Below are 22,364 nucleotides of genomic sequence, written 5' to 3' on the forward strand. Positions count from 1 at the left end.
CAGAATTAAGACAAGAAACCAAACCAAAACAACTGGGTCTCCCATTTACTGCTGTAAGTGTTACGGTACCTGGCCTTCGCAGGTCTCATAGGGATAGGTTCTAATCTCCTGGTGTCCCTGAATAGCTTTTATCCCAGGCTAGTTCAAGGCCATCACTGAGCCCTCATCTGCATTCCTTGAAAGCCTGAAAAGCTACCTCATCTGTGTATGAGCTTGCAGCAGATACCAGGGACTGGAAACGACTTTCGGGGCCACACAGTCCATTCTCATGCTACTGCAGACTCACAGTTTATATACTGTGCATGATGTCACATGGTATGGAATATCCCTTGGGCTAGTTCGGGTCAGCTGTCCTGGCCATGCTCCCTCCCAGCTTCTTGTGCACCTGTGTGCTGGCAGAGCATGGGAAACTGAAAAATCCTTGAGTTAGGATAAGCACTACTTAGCAACAACCAAAACATCAGTGTGTTATCAGCATTATTCTCACAGTAAATCCAAAACACACTGTACCAGCTATAGGAAGAATATTAACTCTATCCCAGCCGAAACCAGGACAATATCCACTCCTTATTCTATACCAGTTACATCATGCCCAGGTCCCACACTTTTCAGTACATCCCAACTAATCACCACCACCTTCCTTGTTTCTTAATATATACACACAGGTAGCATTCCTGCAGTCTATGGGCCATCCCTATAAAATCTCTGTTGAGTTCATTCAGCCCATGACTTTGGGCTCCATCAGTCTACCTGGGCAGAAGGGATGGTGCAAAGTCCAATCACTCGGCAGAACAAGATGGGACTTTGGTGCAGTGTGGCGGGTGGACGACACTGGGCGCAGCAGAAGGATGGTGCATAGCACTGGATTGTTGTGTGTTGAAGTCAGCTCTGGTTCCATCACTGCTGTGCTTCGCCTGGTTTTACCAGAGTTTATTCTTCATTAATCTAAGTGATTCTTACTGTAATATCATTGATACAGCATGTAGCAATTAATAGTAATGATGACATACAGTGGCAGGGTTGTATAGCAATTAATATCATACAATTTAATTTATTGGTTATTCTCACCTAAAATCACCCTTGAGGCACACATCAGTCTTCCCCATCCTTCTGCATCACCCACCAAGTGCACCTGGTTCCTTGAGCAAAAGCAATCCCACAAATGGGTTTGCTTTGCCTGGGGCAGGAATAACCCAGACTGGTTTCCCTAGCATATTTTTAATGTGCATTACATTCATGGGGAAGAATTCCAGTCCCCGATCTCCATCACAAATGGGGTTCAACGGGTTTCCGTGCCTGCTGCGGAGGGTAGGCACAAGCTGAACCAGTCAGTGCAGCACACGTGCAAGCCCCGGACATCTAAGGGCATCACAGACCTGTTATTGCTCAATCTCAGGTGGCTGAACAGTCTGAATTCAGGAAAGGAGGGCAGAAACTGAGTTTAAAGGACAAGCAATAACTCAATGTGCAGCCTACAGCTTGCACAAGCCACATTTCCTGACAGGAGCAAAACTACCCTCACTTGTCATCCATTCTGAAATTGCATTGCAAAGTTGTGTCTTGGACTCATCAGTACCAAAACATGATCTTGGGAAACCAGAACTGAAGCAGATATACATGGCTTGAATCAGCAGTGAAGAGACAAAACAAGGGTTTAAGGAAAGAAAAATGACAACTCTATACACTTTTTAGTTAAGAGATCATGGACACACTGTTCTTTTGAATAATAAAGTCTATGTTTTAGCCAAAGCAATGACTGCAGCTTTGAAAAGCCAGTAATTAAGGAAAGAAGCGCATAATTTGGCAAAAAAAAAAAAAGATGAAAACAGTTCTCCCTCCCCCTTTCTTTAAAAAAGGTCATGTTCGCAAAAGAGAACAATCAGACAGTTAGTGCAGATACTTAGGACTTTTAGGAGACAAGTAAAGCCTACTGTGAAAAGTGAAGGAAAATTAAGAACCTGGAAATAAGTAAATAAAAGAGAGAAGCCAGAGGTGATTAGGTGAAGGCATATTCGTTGGGTGAAGGATAAGAGGGCAGACGTGAGTGACCAGAAATCAAACCCATGCTTTACCCGATTTATTTTACTTATGTTATTAAGAGTTTTACTATCCAGAACACAAAGGCATGAACTCTCCTGGCTATCACTTGTTAATTCAATGCAGGGATACCACCCGTGACACCCCCGTATCATCAGAAATTACAGTACAACTGATGGTTGGATATTAGAATTCCTGCAATAATTAATAGATGCCTGCATAGCCCTCCGAAAATCTCTATTTATAGGGTGAGTTTCAGATTACTCCTGTGGGGACGGGTTTCTCCATCTCATTTCACTGTCCTTGTGTTTTCTTTGCCCAGCTATGAGCACTTTAATGAGGGCCTCCTGGTGGTGGAATCTGCGACAGCTTCGCAAAGTGGTGAAACAGCTGTTCTAGCTCTTGAGTTGGCTATAATGAAATGAAGAAACAAAGAGAAAAAAAGAGGCGTCTGCTTTGTCAATAAAATATAGGCAAGATATTTAGTATCTAGGATACTAAAAGGGACATCATTAACTGCAGAGCACTGAGGCAACAGGAATGATCTCACTACTGAAGAAATCGATTGGGCATAGAATTAATTTCAAAATGCCAAAAAAATTTATTTTATAGGTTTTAAACTCAGTCTCATTTAGTCAATGTAGCAAGTTTCAAGCAGCAATAATTACAATAAGTATTCTCTTTGACAGCAGAGTAAGCCTAGAGGAAGTCTACTGAATTCACCAGTCAGTGGGTTTTCCCTGTAATTATTGACATAACAGAAAACAGTAATAATCCCACAGTGCATATGAAAAAAAGCAAGAGAAACACTATGGAGTTAAAAGCAGCTCTGAGACCATCTAAACTATAGATTCTGTATTGCTCGTGAACTGAAAAAGCCAAAGAAGATGCTCCAAATTAGGCTACCAAGAACAGCTTGGGTCTATTCCAAAATATCCACATTGTCATGTGCTACAGCCCTATCTTCATCTTGTCAATCTCTCAGCCTTTCACCAGCATTCCCGAAAATGTCTTCATAAAAAGATATGCAGTTTCCTTACACAATGACTGTAATGTGCAGGTTCTTCACCATTTAATGAGCTTTAGCAGATCCTAAGTGGTCCAGTTACTGTACTGGAAGAGAGAGCGTGTGCTAGGTGCTTGCTTCCCCACAAAGTGACAGGCACAGAAGGATGCACGGTGCTACACCACAATGCTTTTAACATCACTTAAAATCACGTGTCAAACTACTCACTGGCAGGAGAGCAATGCAATATATTGAGAGGCAATGCTAGAAACAGCAACGGTCGGCTCTTGTCTCAGTATCTACCTGATGTAAGTGAAGAAATAATGATGAAAAGCTGCTGCCAGAATAGCCTGGGAGGTTGGTGCAGTGAGGAAATTCCACAGCATTTTTTGAGGAAATGGAGTCTGGCAAGAAATGAAATTTAGTAAAACCATGCAAGAGAAGAAACGTTCCTGAAGCAAATCAGACACTGAACCTCTTTCTCTTGCTCTCAAACTCCAGGAGCAGCTTTCTGAACTCTCATTCACAAGCCCTACCAACTGTGTAACTATTTACACACACATTAGCATCCATGCACGCAGCCATCAGGCACACAGAAGCGTGCATTCAACTCACACGCCAAGGAGGTGGGATGGGCTGCATGGCTTTTTCTGAGTCTCTGCCTCAGAGAATGAGGCTGTCAGACAATCGCTGTGAGACACTGGATAAATAAAGCAGTTTCATTTTACAGTAATTATAACATATTACTACAAAACTCATCCTCAGTGCAAGGAGGACTCAAGGGCACAACTGTGCTGAAACATACAGGTTTCTCCTAGGAGGATGAACATTACTATCCCTGTGTTACTGGTGGGGCACATCCTGACCAGAGCTTCTTAACACCTGTTTTTTCCCCCCTCAATAACAAACGCCTTAAGTATTTATAAAGGAAACCTAAGTGCCTTTGTTTCTGAGCATCTCTGGGAGATGCTTTTCTCATCTGGAGCTCTTCAGGTCTGAGTGTTTAGAAACTAAAAATTTTTCAGTGCATATAACAACTTAAAAAAAAAAAAAAAGAGAGTGTTAAGAGCTCAGTTCCTCACTCTTATAAGCACCTAGGTTAGCTAGGTTTTTTTCCGTTCAAAATTTTAATTCTACATTCTCCCAGCTTTTCTTACAAGGTTCTTGCACTCATTTCACTTCTGGCCCTTCTTTTCCAATATACACACGCACACACACACATATGGATGTTAAATGCTGATAGTAGCCACAACTACTTCACAAAGCCCTTGTTCAGAACTGCAAGTTTTTGGTCTACTTTTAAGAGTGTTGGTTCCCCCCTTCTCTTATTAAAAAAAATCACTAATTTCCATGCACAGACTCTCCATGCACAGGGTCAGAAGGCCACTGTTTTTAGCATCCTGCAAGAATCAGATAACGTTTAACTGGACTACCAGAAGATACTGCAGTACCAGAGATTTTTCTTGTCTACAGTCACCAGGTGGGCACTGTGGTATCTGCCCAGTTCTCATTCAAAATGAGCTATTTTCTGGTTCATTTCAGTCAGGGTGCCAATTAAAGCATTCTGAGAATGAAAGACTGTTAAATAACTTTTTTGTTGAGTATTAATACATGTACAAACCAAACTAAGAGGTTGGTGATTCTCTTATTTTCTCCGCTCTTTCTTGGCTCTTCTGTTTATCAGAAGCACCCTTCCCTCCCCTGCGTTTTTTTTCCCCTTTTCTTTACTGTTCCCCTTTAAAGTCAGTATCCAAATATCTCATTAACCTAAAATTGTCAGGAAAGCCTCACAAAGTCCTCAACAGAAACTTTTCTAACAATGAAGCAAGTAATTTCAGATCACTGAACTCTAACAGATTGGACAATTATTTTAAAATTTAGGAAGCGTGGTATTTTGCCTCTGCAATATAAAAAAATATTAGTGATATGTGCTACCCTGACATTCATTCAAAATATTATCCAAGCCAACTGCAAAAGCCAGCTCCCATGGAATACAAGCCAGCAAGTAACACAATAAAACTAAATTTATCCCATCATGTGCTGAGGAAGGAGGACTTTGCAACATGCACGGAAAATCAGGCCACGGGGACTGCTTCAGAGGACAGCTTGTTAAGGAACTGCCAGCTCTCTCCAAGTGCTAACCCATCATTCCCTGAACTCGGGGAGTCCAGGACCCCAGACCTTCTCCACGTCTTCTCCCACATTCCCAAGCAAGGAGGGATTCTCTGCCTAACGGCGTTTCGTTGTTTATCTGGAAAAAAAAAAAAAAAGTAAAAGAAGTTTTCCAACCAATTCAAGCATTGTGTGAGGAATCAGCGGGCCGAGCATGACAAGTCTGACAGCCCGAGCAGAGGAGCCCCATCTGCCAGCACCGGCCCCTTCGCCCTCGCCCCTCTCCGCCGCCGCCAGGGGCCCGCGGGAGGCCCGGGAGCTGGCGCGGGGCGCCGAGGCGGGACGGCAAGAGGCCGCCGAGGCCCGTCAGCCAGGCCCTGACGCGGCCTCCCTCGCCTGCTCCCGAGGCGGCAGCCCCGAGCATCCCCCGCCGCCACCCTCCTGGCGGCACCCGCCCGTCCGCGGGGAGGAGCGGCGGAGCACCGCCGTCGCCACGGCAACCCACCGGCCGCAAACCGCTCCCGGGGCGCGCGGCGGCAGCTGAGGGACGGGGAGCGCCGGCAGCAGGCGCGGCTCGGCGGAGAGGTGCGTCCCGCAGCCCCCGCCGTTGGGGCGAGCCCCATGGGACAGCCTGGCCCTACCACTGCGGGAGGGCGGGGGGATGCTCCTCCTCTGCTCTGCGCTCGCCGGCCCCGCTGGTTCCGCCAGCCGAGAGGGAAAACAGGACGCGGGACCGTCCCGGCGGCGGCCCGTGCGGGAATAACGCTCTCCGGTTACTCCGCTCCTTCTCGGCAGCGTTCCCGCGGGGCGGGGCGGCCCGGGCGGCCCCCCGGTGCCGGGCCGCGTGGCGCGGGGATCGCTGGCGAGCGCCTGCGCGGGCGGCGGGGCGGGAGACGAGGAGGCGCGGCGGGGGCGCCGGTGGGCCGGGGGGCGCCCGGCTCCGGCTTGGGGGGTGCTGGGGGGTGACGGCCCCGTCCGGCCCGGTCACGTGACAGCGGAGGTGCGAGGGGAGCCGCGTGCTGGCGGGGAGGGGCGCGGTGGGCGGCGGTCGGGCCGGGCCCCACGCCAGCCCCCACCCCGTGCCCCTATTCTGAAGGGCGGGGGTGCACAGCGTCAGGAGAAGGGGTGCGGGGTCTTGTTTTAGGTGGAAACTGGGCAACGTCAGCGCCGGAAAACAGACCACCAGAGGAAACCCCGTCCCCACCGACACAACCATCTTGTCGCATCGCTGAGTCTGGCCTACGGCCTTGGACCGGCCACATCCCGCCTGCTCGGGAAGCAGCTCGAGGCTGTCGGGAGCACCCCGCACGCCCAGCTGGCAGCACGCAATGCCTCTCTTCGGGAACACCTTCAGCCCCAAGAAGACCCCCCCCAGGAAATGCGCCTCTCTCTCCAACCTGCACTTGGTAAGTCCTGGCCTGTGGCTTGCCTGCAGTGGCAAGGGCTGGGTGGCAGCAGTTGTGAGCACCATAGTCCTTACAAGAGTTCCCAGCCATGCCTCTTTCCTCCTATGGTGCGGCACCATTTCTGATCACCGGTGACCAGATACGAAGGTAGAAAGGGAGTAGCTTAGGGTACGATAATCATCACCCCACCCACAGTCCAGAGCTTTCACCTAAAACTTCTCACCAATGGTCTCTAAACCCAGGGAGATGAGTGTATGTTTTGGCAGGAGAAGGTACAGACATGGTAGTGAGAGGAGCCGGCCCTCTACTGCAGCAGTACATGACCGAAGTAGGATTTCAGAAATGGGAGAGCAGGGGGTGGCTTTGGATTTTTGTAAAATGTTGAGCGTCATCTCCTACCTGCAGCTGGATAGATCGACCCGTGAGATTGAGCTGGGCCTGGAGTATGGCATCCCCACCATGAACCTCGCTGGCCAGAGCCTGAAGTTTGAAAATGGCCAGTGGGTGGCAGGTAGAGTACAGCTCAGCTCGTTTGGATCTGAAGTAGCCACGGTTGGCTGACAATCCATATCCTGACCTCTTTCTTTCCTTCCAGAATCAGGAAGCTTCACGGGGGATCGCAGGGAAATGCAGCGCTTGCGCAAACGAAACCAGCAGCTAGAGGAAGAAAACAACCTCCTTCGGCTGAAAGTGGATATTTTGCTGGACATGGTGAGTCTTTGCCCAACTGTCACCTGCCCGTAGCAGCGGAAATGCCCACGCGAAGGGTGCTGGGACCACCAGAGGAGGCCGTTCTTGCTGCAGCCTGCTCTTTCTGCTTTACCTTACTATGCAGGACAACTGTAACAGCAAAGTGACTGTGGGAGTAAAGTCTGATCCCCTCTGCAAGGAGAGGAAGGTTCCCCCTGCAGCAGAGCTTGACTTTAGTGAGCACTGTGGCTCAATTAGAGAGGAGCCCCTGCAAGTGCCATGTCTCCTCTTTCCCTTTCTGTGTGGAGGATAGCATTTTTCTTGCCCCTCTGGCCTCTGCCCTAACTGTGAAAATAAGTTATAGCTACCCTTTCTGGTCACAGAGAATTAAAGCTTCCATCTGCTGTGACAAGTGGTGTGACATCTATTCTATGGATGAAAGAATTCCCAAGCCCTAAATAAACCAAAATTCAACCTTACCCAGAGATCACAGCTTTCATGCTTAAAATCTGGAGACATTTGCAGTAAAATAGAATACCTGTGTATTCTCAGTCTGAACAAACACTTATTCCTTCATCATTTTCCTTACTTACGCTCTTCCCATGTTTTAAAACTGGCAAGTGGCTTTAGTGGCTGGAGCACTTAGCAGACACCCCAGCTGCCCTCCAGGTTTTCCAGGCGACCTCAATGTAGAGTGCAAATTCTCAGCTTCCTCTCACTAAAACGGGAACAAATCCTATCACCCGGGTGCTGTAAATCTCAGAGACCTCTCTGGAAAGGTCATGCTGTGAAATCGGAAAAGCTTCCCAGGCACAAACGTCTCGCTGTGTGTGCTGCCGTGACACAAGGTGCTTCTCCAGAGGGAGAGCAGCCTCCCTCTGATCCCTCTGAGGGCCTTTCGCGTCCCGCCACGCGTGTCCGGGGTACACGACCAGCTGTGAGGTCACGGGTCCGGTGTTCGCCCTGCAGCTGTGGCACGGGGCAGAGGTTGGAGTAGCAGCTCATTCTTATTGTTGTTGGCTGTGTGTTGCAGCTCTCCGAGACCACAGCTGAGTCCCACCTGATGGAGAAGGAGCTGGAAGAACTGAAGAACCACAGCCGGAGGAGGAAGTGAGGAAGAAGAGGTGGCTGGAGGATGGGGGAGCGAGGAGGCTGGCTCTGAGTCTCGGCTGCCCCTGCGTGCGGGACACTGGGGCTGGCTTGGGCCTGTGGGGCTGGCTTGGGCCTCCGAGCCGGGTTGGTACTGTGTGTAGGTACTTTGTTCCAGGGCATTGTGCGTAACAAGATGCCTCCGGTACTGTGTGGTGCTGTACGTACCGCATAACGGCTGGCTCGGCACCCCAACAAGTCATGCCACAACACTGTTAATTAACACTCCTTTTTTTTTTTCTCCGAGCACTTTACCTTGCTACCTTTCCTCACTGCAGCCCAGCAGTCGGTACCCTCTTTCCTGAGGCAGCCTGACAGCAGGCGGTGGAGCAAACCCCCCTCCCTGCCTGCTGTACTTAAAAACGCAGGGAGGGTGTCCCCCCCCCCCCGATCTGTCCCCTCGGGGGAGCCTGTGGGGGCTTGGACGAGCTTCACCGCATGCCTTTGGCCAGCAGGATGCTGGAGTTGCTTGTTCTCAAGGGTTCTGCGTTCCTTATAAAAAATTTACATTCAAAACCAGATTCTACGGGTGTTTGTTACGTGAAGGGTCGCGCTGCGAGCTGGGGGGGCCCGGCGGGAGCCGGGAAGGGCGGGCGGCCCCGGGCGCGCCCCGCCGCAGGAGGCGGCCGATGGTCCTCCCGGGCGCCAGGGGGCGCTGCCTGCCCCGAGCCCGGGGGCGGCAGGACCGCCCCGCTTCCGGCGGCGCTCCCGTTCCGCTTCCGCTGGCTGGGCGCCCCCTCCGTCCCTGGCTGGTGGTGATGGCTGCCGCGGCGTCCCTGTCCCCGGAGGAGCTGCTGCCCAAGGGCGGCCCGGGCAAGGCCGAGGAGCTGGAGGACGAGCTGGAGGACGAGGACGACGACGAGGAGGTAGCGGGGCGGCTGGCGGCGGGGCGGGGCGGGCCGGGGCGGCAGGGTGACCCTGGCGGGCGCGCAGGGCCGGGCCGGGCCTGACGCGGTGCTGCCGCCCGCAGTTGGACGAGACGCTGGCGGAGCGGCTGTGGGGGCTGACGGAGATGTTCCCTGAGAGCGTGCGCTCGGCGGCCGGAGCCACCTTCGACTTGTCGCTGACGGTAGCGCAGAAGATGTACAGGTGAGCGAGCAGCGCGGTGGGCCGGGCGCGGTGCCCGGCTGCGGGCGTGGGTCCCGCGGGCGGGGGTCCCCGGGGGGTGCGGGGCTGTGCCGCCGGCTCCCGCTGCGGCTTTGGCCGCTGGTAGCGCAGGGCAGGCCAGGCGGGCAGGGGGCGGCCGGGCCGCGGTCTCTGTTTCTGGGCTGGGTGGGGAGGGCGGGAGGAAGGCGCCATGGATGGGCCGCCTCGGGGCTGGAACGGGCGAAGGCTTTTGTCTGAGGCACAGAAGGGAACCGCGGGAGAAGCCGGCGCCTATAAGAAGCAGCTAAGGAACCGACTCTTAATGTGCTTTCTCTTCCCTAGATTCTCCAGGGCAGCTCTGTGGATTGGGACCACCTCCTTCATGATTCTGGTTCTTCCTGTCGTCTTTGAAACTGAAAAACTGCAGATGGAGCAACAGCAGCAGCTGCAGCAGCGACAGGTGAGGCAGGAACAGGCCAGCCCTCTCTCCTGGCCCTTGGGAGTTGGGTCAGGGTGTCCACACCTCCTCCCAGTTACCAGCTGTGGAAGGAGCTTAGGGAGCAGAGTGCAGTTTGTTACACCTTGTGGCCTCCTTCATCCCACCATATGCCCTGGTTGGATGTTCCAATGGGATGATCCTGCCAATTCCCAGTAACGGGCTGGTGGCAAACTCCGGCAAACACAACCCAACTTTTGCTGGGCCAAAATATGCAACAATGTCCAAACCCGCCCTGTTTGCGTTTGGTGTGGTCGAGCTTTAAGCTTGGTTGTCATAGCTGGGGAGGAACTGATATGGCACAACACTGCTGGTACCTTCGGCCCCGCCGAGTAACCATGGGAGGGGAGGGCAGCGCGTGGCAGCCATCCGGTGTCCTCACAGCTCCTCAACTGACTGTTTTCCTTCCAGATCCTCCTTGGACCCAACACGGGGCTCTCAGGGGGAATGCCAGGGGCCCTGCCTCCGCTGTCTGGAAAAATCTAATTTGTGGAAGCTGCATTGGATTCGTATCATGTGGGAAGACCTTGAGATTATGATATATTGAACTGTTGATTTGTTGGGTCAGGGCATTTTTTTTCTGTTTGTTTGTTTTTATTTTTGGTTCTCCTTTGGGACATTGACCTGTTCATAACAAGGGGGGGAAGCCCCCTCTCTGGACCTGATGATGGCTCCTGTCTGCATCTTCCCCCTGTAGAAGTTGTGAGTCTTTCCTTTTATTCAATTAGTATGCCATAACCAGTTACAGACTTGAACTGGGCGAATCTTCCAGCCTCCTTGCCCCCTACAAAACCCCCCAGGGCACAGGTCAGTCTTCAAAAGGTGGCGGTTAAACAAAATAAACCCTTTCTTGGCTGACTCGGAGCCAAAGGACACCAGTGACAGGAGGAGTGACGTTCCCAGCAGGCAAAGCAAAGGAGGGGTGTGGGTAGCTGCACCCCACAAAAACACTCTCTGGGAAGAGGCATCTGCAAAAATACTTTCACTGCAACTGTGTGTGTGTGTGTGTGCAAGAACCAAGGGAGCAGCAGGCCAGGTTCAAGATGATCACATCCGTGCTGATCCTCTGCCTCATAAAGTAGAGCTTCAGATAGCGGCTGCGTATTTTTTTGTATTGAATATTAAATAAATCTAGCCTGAGCAGTGTCGTTTTAATAGACATCCTTTAGGGAGGCTCCGTTCTTTCAGAGCTGTTGGCGGCTTTGCGGGTAGAGACCCTTCCGTGTCTGGGGCATGGCTGTGGGGGAAGGGACAGACAGTGCTTTGTCACCTTCAGCGGGCTGAGAAAGCTTTGCGTGGCTTAAGGGAGTTCTCAGAGAGGTGATTCTACCTCAGCACCAGTGACCAACTTTCAAGGTTCTTAACTCACAGAAAGGGTGCAGTTTTATAACCAAAGAAAAAAAAAATTTATTTTTCCTTTACATACTTTGTTACAGAACAATTCAGTTGAACATACGGAAGTGATAGGACATTTATATGGAAATGGGTTTTTTTCCATTTTTAATATTTGGTTAAACAAAATACATCTCTGTAAACAAACCCAAGACAAGGCTCTAACAAAACCAAACAAGCAAGAAAACAAAACATGGGCTTCCCCACTCCCAAGCGGTGGGCCTGGACCAGCTTGCCCACCCTCTCGGGCGCAGCAGCCTCACCTCCCACAGGGGTGTGATCATACACTTTCCCTTTACCTGAGCAGCTGGATCACACTGTTTCCCCCCCACAGGAAAGGAGCTGACATACAAGGAGAGGAAAGTAGCCCCAAAATTTTTTAAAACATCTTTGCATATTGTGCAGTGATCCGTTGGCTTGCAGTTTCCATGCAGACAGGGTTTTCTTCAAAGTGTGACTTTAAATCAGCATAGAAAATGTTGCTGTTGAGATTTACTTTTTCCCCCTCTTGAAGAAATGGCTTCAAGTCACGAGCAGAATGCCTGCAGGCTGCGCATCCAGCCTGTAAAGTGTTTAAAAACTCTGCCAGCTGGTATTGGTCATTGGAATGTGTTACGAAATAGGACTTTTTATAGAAACGTCGGGTCTTTAAAACAGAAGAGCCATTTGCCCTTGACTGCGGGAGGCTGTGCACAAAAGGCTGCAAAATGATGCCTGCCAGATGTCCAGGGCTCGGCGAACAGCATCATCCCATTGTCGTGTGGCCTCTGTTCTCTGTTAGGAAGGTGCGATTTCGACGGTGTCTCAGCTTCAAGCACCCGCTCATGCGTTTGCAGAGCTCTCAAGAAAAATAACTGAGAAAAGGTAGTTAAAACCCCTCCTTTCACAAGCTCAAACACCAGCAGCGAGACTTTCCCGCATGATGGAGCGGGATCCTTCAAGCTCCAACACGTCCCAGAGATTGCTGTTTAAGTGAGACATCCCACGTGTAAAGGAAGGAAGCAAACAGCAGCTCGGCCAGGAAGCGCTAAACGCAACAAAGTCTGTTCCAAATTCAGTGTTGCCTTCCCCTGCTGTGGAAGGCATGACTGAGCTACAGCTCGCCCAGGTGACCGGGCAACAGCTGGCGGAGATTCCTCTCAGCATCTCCATGTCTAGTCACTCTTCCCCGCAGAGGGGAGGAAAAAAGCGATTCGTCCATTAATGGAATGTTTGTTGGCCCACACTAAGAGAGAGGTTGGTTCAACTGCCAGGCCAGGGTCTCTCTTAACACCCAAAGGTTCTGGTGGACCCTCTGCATCTTCCACATTATCAGCTAGTAACTATAAAAAGGGCAAAACCTGACTACTATAAAGGCTGCCCTCCTCAGCTGATATTTTCTTATTTTCTTTGTAACTTTACCTCTTTCTGGAACATCTTGCGTGGCATTTGCAACTGTGGGCTAGACTTCTGGAAAGAGGAAAATAAAAAAGGAATGAATTCCTCTCATAACCCCTTCAGGTTTTATTCCTCTCTCTAAGCAGCCCCTAAACTACTAGGTGACCATGCAGAAAACCAAAATAGATGTTAAAAAAGAACAAAAAAACCTCTACAAGGTAGCACAAAGAAACCCAAGCAGACTACAGCCTCTCTCCAGTCCAGAAACAATACTCCTCAATTAGTCTGTGCTTGCTGTTTCCACATTGCCTTAGCCAGCCACATCCGTAAATCCCTAGAGACACTGGGGAAGAATCCTCTAGCTACCCAGAGAACGTCTTGAAAGATGACACTGTTTTTATTACTGTTTTTGACTTTCCAGCACAAACCATCGCTAAGAAGCAGAGGGTCGTGCTGAGCACCGTACCATTCCTAGTGTTTGGGAGTATCCTGAGAGACCCTTAGGAATTGCAAACACCTTCACGATTACCTGTTTTGGAAGGAGAGACTTGTGAAGAGGCGGCAGCGTGCTCGACCCCTGCTCCTTCCCAGCAAGCCCTGGAAGGAGCAGTGTTCCACCACACACGGCCTTGAACCGTGTGGGGAAAGGGAGGCCAGAGGCTTCCAGACACCCTAGCCCCAAGGCCCGGTTTTAAAGGGTGCAATGCCTTCTAGCTAGCCAAAGGGCACGCAGCTCATCCGCCTTTGCAGTTAAAGTGACTGGCTTCCAGTTGCCTCCACTCTGCCCTCAATACTTCCTCACCCACCACCCCCAGTGTCCTACGCCGTTGCCCTATTGCACCAAGGAAGGAAGAGAAGAGCCTAACAAAGGAAATTCCAGATGAGAAGAGTCAGGGCACCCATTATCCAGGTTTCAGGATGTCAGAAGTTCAGTAAGGGGAAGAGCTGTAGTGGGAGGAGAGAGTCAGGCCATGTCACACGTCAGCTCTCCAGCTCTGATGTGCTTCCACCTCCTCTGGCACCACCAGCAGGAGTTCACAGTTCTTTCCTCTCAGCTGGTGTTTCAAAAATTTCCTAAAAGAGAAGGAGAAATAAGTGCTACTGAATGTAGAACTTTGTCATCTTCTACAACAACTAAATGCAACTAACTCTGCAAATATGACAAGAAATGGGAGGAAACCCACACACATTGTCTACTTATTTTCTGACATAAACCACACAAACAACCATTAAACTTGCCGCACAAGATTCAACACACCTCTAAAATTAAAATTTTCACAGAATCAGATAGACATGATCTTAACCTCAGCAGAGAGAAATCTATATAAGATGTCACTTTCCAATTTTCCAAGGTGGCAAAAATAGAATTAAAACCAAGTTCAGTTTCTTCAGATCTCCAAGATCAAGAATCCCACTGTATTTTAAAATAATTGCAACAAATCTGGAATACTTGTGGAAAAAAAACCCCAAACCATCATTCAGATGTCCTTATCGTAGGTCGCAGCAGCAGCTTACCACCTGGTCATCTGACATGGTTCTGCAGCCTGCTTCTGCCTGTAAGCTTTTTCTAATACCAAACTTGGATTATCTACAATAACCTTGAAAGTCAAATCAGCGTTTTCTGATATCTTTCAGCCCAGATTTCCAAAATTCCCTACATAGGAAGTCCTTATTTATTGCTGAAGAACAGCAAACCCAGGATAAAATCCACCAGAGGCTCTGCACAGTAGCACAGTACTTCCAGAATGGTGTAACTTTATCCCAGAATTTCACAAAAGGCTGACATTCCCTTTACCAAGGCTTTAATGGCATGGCAGGCTCTGCAAATACTGCTCATGTGCAATTCCTACCTCAGAACAAGTCTAGTCAAGACAGCAAAGCTGCTAGTAAGCTTTAGAACAGGAGGGAATGGAAGTCAAACAGCAACTAAGAGCAAGTGAGACTTTACAGTCAAAGTAATTACACCAACCATCTCATGTTAAGACTAAAGAGGGGAGGGGAATCCAGCCAGGAGTGCAGCATATGCTTACACAGGCAAGTGATTCCTAGCAAGCAGCTTTCACTGCTGTCAGGGATAACGCTGCGCTTCTAGTCCGGAAAGCCTTTTGTTGGGAACATACACAGAGATTGCTTAAAGAGGCAAAGGAATGCCGATACTCTCATGTTTGAGGAGAGAACAAGGCACAGCACATCTCACTGCAGGTGTCACCAACTAATACCTGACTTGGCCTCTACCTTCATCACTAGTGCCAGAGCCAGCCACGTAACAGATGAAGTCAGGTTCTCCTGAGCTCGCAGAGACCACCACTGCTGAAAGAATTTCCCTAGCTTCATGCATATGGGCTATAAATCCAAGTGGGGCCACAAGAACCTTATTACTCTCAAATGTTTGCTATTGATGGTCAACCATAAATGTTTCAGTTGCTAGCTCTTTAAGGACAGATTCCCCACCTCCAACAGGGAAGGATTTGAGGAGGAAAAGGATAAAAAATTCCCACCTGAGCTCACTTTCACCTCCAATCCACTCGGGCACCTTGAGTTTGGAGTCTAGGTTGTAGTAGGTGCCTCCCACCTCCCGGACACAGATCCAGTGCTGTCGCTTGAGGGGGAGCTTCAAGGGGCCCCAGCAAAGGCTGGAGGGCAGATTCATGATGAAGCCCGTCACGTTAGACAGAGCAATAACGTTAACATCCCTGAAAGAATGCAGAAAGTAAGACAGCAATAAGATTATATTCTGGTACTTTAGCTTCATTTCTTTCTCGTTTTTACAAACAGCAGCCATCTGTAGAATTACACAACTCCTCAGTACCTGCGCTTATCCCACCAAACCGCCTCATAGCCTTTGGTCTGAAGCGCTGCCATGATCACGTTCACATCATAGTTTCCGTTTCCCAGCATGCTCTTCTTGTGGGGTGTCACCATAGTGTTGGGAGACAGCCTGCAAACAGAACAGGAGACTGCTCTAGCGGGCGTTTGCAGAACCTATATTCCACAGTTGGAAGGGGCTACTTGCTGTACAACTTGAAGCCTGTTTTCAGGGGTTTTGTGGTTAAACACAAACTATTCTGTTCCCCCTTATCACTCAACAAAGGGGCTGAGAGGCCTAAATAATGCATTAAGAATAACTTTGATGTACAAAGCCTCCAAAGATCTGAGCTTTGATGTGAAAGAGACAGCAAAGCAGGAAGTTCTTTTTCCCTCCCTTGAACTGGTACCTCTGAAGGATGCTTCAATTACTTTTTCCTCAATTCAGGGTTGGGAGTAAATGTCAGTTTGCCATTTAGAGCAACGGCTATCAGAATTTCAAGAGTTCAACAGTCAACACCACTCTTGAAGACTGGATGAGACAACAAAAGGCAGGGCGGGTTGCCTGCAGAAAAGGTTGTTCTCCCACCCCCACCGGTAAATGAAAGAAGTATTCAGACACAAAGCTGTGAAGATATTTGTGTTTGGGAGATTTCTAAAGCATTGCCATTGCTATAGGATAAGAAAAAAATATCTGTTGCTGTCGGTACCTAAACAGATAACCTTACTGCAAACAAATCTCTTCAGCTTTAATCCATAAGCTTACCTAGACATCACTTGCATTACTACAACATCTAAAAATTTAGAATCAGAGTCCAGCATGTTACATGCAAAAATTTAAGACAGCCTTTGCACAAATGAAGATAATGGGTGCAAGACATAAAACATGGAGACATGTGGCAACAAAGTTAGTCACTTTTACTGTTTTCTGTTTTCTCCTCCCAAGAAATTTTGTAAGGGGGGGGGAAACAATGAAGGGGGTGAATTATTATGGTGACAGACAGGCTTCAACAGCTGGAAGAGAAAGCACAGGGGGAAACCGGGACCAAAGAACAGCAACATCATGCAACACCAAACCAAAGAAACTCAAGCCTGAGATCAGTTCTCTTGTGATGAGCTGCTCTTTTGATTGGTAAGGACTCCATTAGGTCTGCAGGCACAAGGTTCAGATGTTTCATATCATCCAAATATCCAGGTTTCACCTGCCTCTCCCTCACATCACCTCCATCCTGCAAAACTCCTAATGTTCCTGCACATTTTTCACTCAGCCTTCAGTACAGTGCAAGTTCTGCAGGCTTATTTCATCCAGTGAAAATCCCTCAGCCCTTCTGCATTCCTCCCCTGACAACATAACGCATTTGACAAGAAGAAGAAAGCAGTGGATTGAGGAAGGAGTTTCAGACCAACCAAGGCTAGAGAGGATATAGACAGGTGGCTTTTTGCATCAGCTGTGAATTTTCTTGCAGTGGAGCAGACTGCAGCAGAACAGCCTGGGAAGTGACTTTACAGAAGGGAGGAGTCCAAAACAACGTGGTGATAGGAAAAGCTATTAATACCCATCACTGGGCATTTCCGAGCGAGGCAGTGACATTTTCACAGAATCATGGTTTCTAGTCTCCAAAGCTCTGCTGTATTTTACTAATCGCAGAGATGTGACTGTAGCTTGTCACAGTTCTTCCAGCATCTCCATCAAGCAAGATCACTTGGCTACAACTAATTCCTCAAGACCACTGCTTCAACCTATCAACTCTCATGAGTGCCAGCCAGCTAGGAAAGCCTTCCAATTAACAGAGCCCTTTAGGTTGCACAAGCACCCTCTTGTGGCACCGTTTTCCAGAGACAAGTTTATTTGAGAGCTGAAAGAACACATCTATCTTTGTTCTTACCTGTAACTTTCAGAGCCCCAGAAATGAGATGAAGAGACCAGCAGAGGTGATACACAAAAAACTGGTACCCGTGAGCAAACTTTCACGAGGAATCGCCTCAACATCTCTACTCACACCTAAGTAGGTCCACAATCATCAGCTGAAGGATTCTGATTAGACAATAAATTAAGTTGCCTCCCCAAAGTTTGGGTTTTTTTTTTTAATCTAGACACTAAGATGAGGAAGATTGACAAAGTTGGACAGAAATTCAGGTAATAATCCTCCTGAGCTTTCTAAGAAAGAAACTTTCAACATGTTGTCTTAACACAACAGGCTCCAAGATTCCTGTATGCAGTTGTCTTTCCTAATCTGGTCTCAATATACAGACTCCAGTGAAGCAAAGAGATTTTGTGTGTATCTCCACAACAATGTTTGGAACATGCAATCTTACTTCCTGCAACAAAAAAGCCAGAGGAACATCAAAAAGATATTTCTTGTATTAGAGGAAAGAAGAGAGGAAGGTCTGCAAAATCAGAGGGGAGCCTGGATCAAGTTTTGGCATACACTTGAGATGATAATTGTCAGACTACACTGGCCTTATGCAATGAGATGCAGCAAAAGGGAAACTAATGATTAAGCAATGTGGTTCAGTCATTCTTCAAGGGATGTGGTAAAAGCTACAGAAAGCTTAAGCCTATTTGTGATTTCGTTACCTTGTCAACACCGGGTTTAAAAATCACACCTCGCAACACTTTTGTAGCTTATTATTCATCAGTCCTTATCAACACACAGAATATGACTAGACACAGGAAAGACATATGGAGAAGTGATGTATAAAGGGCAACTAAATCCACACTTCTTAAAGGCAAGTCAGAGCTAGACATGAGTGGTAACCCAACAGAGATGCAAAGGCAGTAGCAATTCTTATGTGTAGCCTATAGCTCATCCATTTCTGAGAGGAATTTCCATGTATACTTCCATACTACCCTGTGTATCTCGATCTGAATATTAGGATGGAACAATACCAGGTTGGAATCAAAAACAAATTCTTCCTTCTTGGGCAAGAGGTCTGACAAGATTAACATCCCAGTTCTTTCTGAGAGGTTTCATGCTGCACACTAATTCTCTCTCACCAAACCCAATGAAAGACAACTAATTAGATCATCGCACTCCTTCTACCACATGAACTGCCTTTGTTTGCTTCAGACCAATAGCAATCCATCTGCGATTAAGATTCTGACAATTGCTGCTCTGGAACAAAACCATTGCGTCTTTACATTGGACAAAGAGTGCCTTGAGCCTGCCATGGACCAGCTCCACTCCACCAACAGGAATTTTATTTACAACGCTATCGTAAATAGCATTTCAATCTCATATTTGCTGTTGTCCATCACCACATTTCTTTTGCCAAAGACAGGCATGCATTTGACAAGTTGAGCACCCGCTCCATAAATCTGCCACTTTCCAGAACAGCAGCAACAGGCACACAGCTCCCTGCTCATCAGCACAGGGTAGCGCGACTGCCTTGCCCAACAGTACCTGTATAACTGCTGTCCTGAAGCACGACTTCCGACCTGTCACAAACAAGATGCTGTTAACTGCTGGTATCAGGTATTCAAGTGTAACTTAGGCAATGAGTACAACATCCACAGATTGAGTAAAAGAGACCCCATTTCCTATTTGATTACTTCGCTTCATCACTGAAAGGTCATCACAATTTTCAAAGGCATGCTCAGAATTTCCACAAAGCACCAAAACAGCATAAAGTAAGCATCTGGCAAAATATGAGCTATTGTACAGGCCACATTAATAATTTACATTATTCCAGTAATAACTCAAAAATGCTTTTATTAATTATTTGAAGCTGCTGGGGAATATTTATAGCAATGCCATGGAAAATATGGATCTAGCTACTGAACTAAATCCAGTCTGACAGAGTTCACAGGGTCTTGCTGTATGGAAAAAAACCCATAATATTTGAAGAACTTAACTGCTTGACTAAAGAGCCACTCTTCTGGCAAAACTCCTAATTTCAAAAAAATTTATAAGTGTTGCAGTGCTAAATCAAGAAGTTTTTATGATGACCCATTTGTCATTCCTGCCGCCTTCACTCTCACAAGGCAATCACAAAGTCCGTTATTAACATCAAGAGAACATATCCACATGAGGCAGGGGCAAAAATATGGGAAAACGGGTAGAAGATGCATTAAGGTGGGTGGGGGAGAAGACAGCAAACCAACCACATGACAGCATCTGCAATAAAGCCCTTGGACCCAAAACTGGCAGCCAGAAAAATTTAAGAAACAAGTAAAAAGAAAGAAAATTTCTGCATGGAGAGGGGAGGAAAAAAAAAGGGAGGAGGAAATTTAAATAAGAAGCTACATTCACTTCAAAACAGTGGCACACTCCGAATCCCTCCTTTGCTCTATTTTTCCCCCCATATAAGATCTGAAAATTCCTCTGAGCAACAGAGGACGAGGGGAAGCTAAGACCAGTGCGGAGAGTATCCTACCTCTGAAAAATCTCCTGCAGGGTTTCCCTAGTGAAGGCGTTGCTGTCCTGGAAGACATTGTTGAGGGCATGGAGGGCACACAGCTCCCTACGCTGCTTCTCATGGTAAATATGCAGTGGCGGTAGCTGGGGTGGCTCTGGTGATTCCGATTTGGTCTTGTCACCTTTCCATGGCACGCAACTCATTTTTGCGTAGGGTGGATGGAGAGTAGGTGGTGAGAAATGAAGGAGGCTGAAGTTTCTTCCTCCACAGTCACAACAGCAGCCCGCTGCCCCTTTCTTTTGCAGGCTAGCGCTGCTTCCAGCTCACAAAACCTCCTCTTGTGCTTCAGTTTATTCAGTAATTGCCTCTGATGGCTGGTTTTAAAAACCACATAAAGATCTGCAACATGTTTTTCCTCCCTCCTCCCATACCCCATAAAATGCAATACTTCTCTCCCCCCCCTCCCCCCCCAAAAAAAAAGATTTGAATCCCCTTAGTCTCAAGGTACCAGCTGGAATTTATCACATCGCTCCTTTTCTTCCATTTCCTTTGGTCTATAGTGCCACTAAAAAGGTACCCAGAGCAGGTAACAAAGAGAGGCCCACCCCCAAAGTGACAAAGTGGAGAAGATGAAGCCAGCTTCTGGCGCTGCCTATGGGAGGACAGGGTGGTTAAGGACTTATCAGCTGCATTCCTCCATTCCTTTGGGAATGACTGAATCCAGGCAAGAAGATGCCAACAGCTCAGGAAAGGAAACCGCTTCTTGTTAGGCCACAAAAAAAAGCCAGGTCCAGGCTCCGGGGAAGGCAATTCCTCACAAGCCACCCTGTACTCCGACAAAGGGAAGTCTCCATTAGCAATGAGAAGGGGCAGCACAAGACCCGTGGGAGCGAGGGGAGGGCAGGCAGCAGCCGAGACCAGCCCCAAGGCCTGCCTCGCACCTTCCCACGCCGGCCCCCCGCACCCCACGCTCGCCCAACCACCACCGCTAACAACAGCGGCCCGGGCGGCAAGCGCTGCCCGCAGCCAAGGCCCAGCCCCGCACCCCAGCCCCGGCAGCCCCCCGGCAGCCCCGTCTCCCCCGCGCTGAGGAGAGGCCTCCGTCTAACCCCCCGGCCCCGGCCTGGCAAGCCTTCCCGCCCCTCAGGGCTCGCTGCTGGGCCGAGGCGCCCGCCCTTCCCCTCAGGAGGGACGCGAGAGCCGCCGCTGGGCCCCGCCGCCTCACCCGCTGCTCTGCCCCAGCCGCCCCACACCGACAGCCGCCCGCGCGTGCGCGCCGGGCCCGCTCGCTCCGCTCTAGGCACCCCCCGCCCCGTGACCCCCCCCGCGGCGCGCGTGCCCCGCGGCCCGCCCCGCACGCGCCGACGTCGCGCGCGCCCCCGCCCCCTGACGTCAGCGGCCGGCGCGGGGCAGCCTGAGGGGAGCGGTGCCAGGGGGCCCGGGGCGGGGCCTCCCGCGTCCTGGGGCCGCAGCCGCATTTTCGGTTTGCCCCCGAAACGCCCCGGAGCCTGAAGCGCGGCGCGGACGTGGGCCGGTCCGGAGAGAGGGGCAGGTGGCCGGCTGGGCTTGCTGCCGGGGCGCGGGCAGGGCTCGGTGGGGGAATGTCCCGGCGTGCAGCTTACGGCAGGCAGGGCTCGTTCCCGGCCCTGCGGCTCATATGCTGCATAACCTTTGGCGAGTTAATTTCCCTGAGCTTCAATTTCCCTTCTCTTCTCGCCTGCTTAATTAATGAGAGCGGCGAGCCTCACGCTGCGATAAATAAGCCGGGACGACTGAAGTGGTTTACCGCCTGGTGAATAAACATAAATCCTCCCCGACGTCGTTTTGGGCCAAGCTGGAGCTTGCGGCTGTTGAGGAGCGGATGCGCGACCCGGCGGAAGAGCAGGACGGACAACTTCCCCGCCGGCCTGCCCGCCGCCTCAGGGTCACCTGCCGCCCCGCAGAACCCCTCAGCGGGCCCCCGCGGGCCTGACCCTCACGGGCGGAGCGCGGTGAGCAGACAGGCGGCGGAGGGGCTTTCTGTCAGGAGCCCAGGACTGGAGGGGACGGCGCGGCCGTTCCCGTTGGTACGGCGGGGCCCTTGCCGACCCCAGGAGCTGGCGGCACGCTGGAACCGCGACGCCCGTCACTTCAGCGGAGCGCCCGGCCGGGACAGCCGGGCCCGCGGCTTGGAGCGACAACCCGGAGCGCTCGCTCCTCGTCCTACTGGCTTACACAACTGTCCGTGAAAAATCCCCTCTTTCTCATTGGCTAGTCCAAGAGTAACCCGCCCACCAGGGCGGGCCCTGCCCATCCGTGGCGGCGGCTTAGTCCCACCTAGTTGCTCGGGTTTTCTTCTCCGATTGGCCTTTAGGGATGTTTGTCACGAGGGCCAGCTCTCCTATTGGGTAGGAAGCACCGGACACGTCGAGCGGGCTCTGTTGTGTGTGTATATATAGAAAACAAGTCG

At 49.9% G+C, this 22,364-nt stretch overlaps 4 protein-coding genes across 8 annotated transcripts in view; 2 read left to right on the plus strand and 2 right to left on the minus strand.

Annotated features, from left to right (window-relative positions):
* DMC1 (DNA meiotic recombinase 1) overlaps positions 1 to 5,932 on the minus strand; it is a 33,677-nt gene extending 27,745 nt beyond the window's left edge. Inside the window, exons 1-4 of the mRNA XM_074826653.1 lie at positions 5,797 to 5,932; positions 5,225 to 5,294; positions 3,347 to 3,447; positions 751 to 2,448 (exon numbers count right to left, since the gene is read on the minus strand). The gene's annotated coding sequence lies outside the window, so the exon portion shown is untranslated. The remainder of the gene's footprint in view (positions 1 to 750; positions 2,449 to 3,346; positions 3,448 to 5,224; positions 5,295 to 5,796) is intronic.
* On the plus strand, positions 5,585 to 8,916 carry CBY1 (chibby 1, beta catenin antagonist). Of its 3 annotated transcripts, none has more exons than XM_074826662.1 (5): positions 5,585 to 5,740; positions 6,300 to 6,561; positions 6,967 to 7,072; positions 7,157 to 7,272; positions 8,285 to 8,916. In XM_074826662.1, the coding sequence occupies exons 2-5, from the start codon at positions 6,484 to 6,486 to the stop codon at positions 8,363 to 8,365; spliced, it is 381 nt and encodes a 126-aa protein (XP_074682763.1). In that variant the 5' UTR covers positions 5,585 to 5,740; positions 6,300 to 6,483; the 3' UTR covers positions 8,366 to 8,916. The 3 variants fall into 3 exon arrangements, with proteins under 3 accessions (XP_074682763.1, XP_074682760.1, XP_074682761.1); XM_074826659.1 differs by lacking the exon at positions 8,285 to 8,916 and adding an exon at positions 7,397 to 8,092 and having other exon boundaries at positions 5,603 to 5,740; XM_074826660.1 differs by lacking the exons at positions 5,585 to 5,740; positions 8,285 to 8,916 and adding exons at positions 6,061 to 6,155; positions 7,397 to 8,092.
* A 203-nt stretch (positions 8,917 to 9,119) lies between these two features.
* TOMM22 (translocase of outer mitochondrial membrane 22) lies at positions 9,120 to 11,141 on the plus strand. Its single transcript, XM_074826663.1, has 4 exons — positions 9,120 to 9,266; positions 9,371 to 9,489; positions 9,829 to 9,946; positions 10,394 to 11,141. The coding sequence occupies exons 1-4, from the start codon at positions 9,159 to 9,161 to the stop codon at positions 10,466 to 10,468; spliced, it is 420 nt and encodes a 139-aa protein (XP_074682764.1). The 5' UTR covers positions 9,120 to 9,158; the 3' UTR covers positions 10,469 to 11,141.
* Positions 11,142 to 11,364: 223 nt separating this feature from the next.
* On the minus strand, positions 11,365 to 22,109 carry JOSD1 (Josephin domain containing 1). 3 transcript variants are annotated; one of them, XR_012623534.1, is made up of 6 exons: positions 21,141 to 21,226; positions 19,934 to 20,741; positions 15,561 to 15,689; positions 15,250 to 15,444; positions 13,651 to 13,825; positions 11,365 to 12,823 (listed from the first exon to the last, which is right to left on the minus strand). XR_012623534.1 is itself a non-coding variant. In XM_074826665.1 (5 exons), the coding sequence occupies exons 2-5, from the start codon at positions 20,116 to 20,118 to the stop codon at positions 13,726 to 13,728; spliced, it is 609 nt and encodes a 202-aa protein (XP_074682766.1). In that variant the 5' UTR covers positions 20,119 to 20,741; positions 21,702 to 22,109; the 3' UTR covers positions 11,365 to 13,725. The 3 variants fall into 3 exon arrangements, 2 of the variants coding, with proteins under 2 accessions (XP_074682766.1, XP_074682765.1); XM_074826665.1 differs by lacking the exon at positions 21,141 to 21,226 and adding an exon at positions 21,702 to 22,109 and having other exon boundaries at positions 11,365 to 13,825; XM_074826664.1 differs by having other exon boundaries at positions 11,365 to 13,825.
* Between the last annotated feature and the right edge of the window lie 255 nt (positions 22,110 to 22,364).

This window comes from Strix aluco, chromosome 5, assembly GCF_031877795.1.
Source record: "Strix aluco isolate bStrAlu1 chromosome 5, bStrAlu1.hap1, whole genome shotgun sequence".
Taxonomy (NCBI): Eukaryota; Metazoa; Chordata; class Aves; order Strigiformes; family Strigidae; genus Strix; species Strix aluco.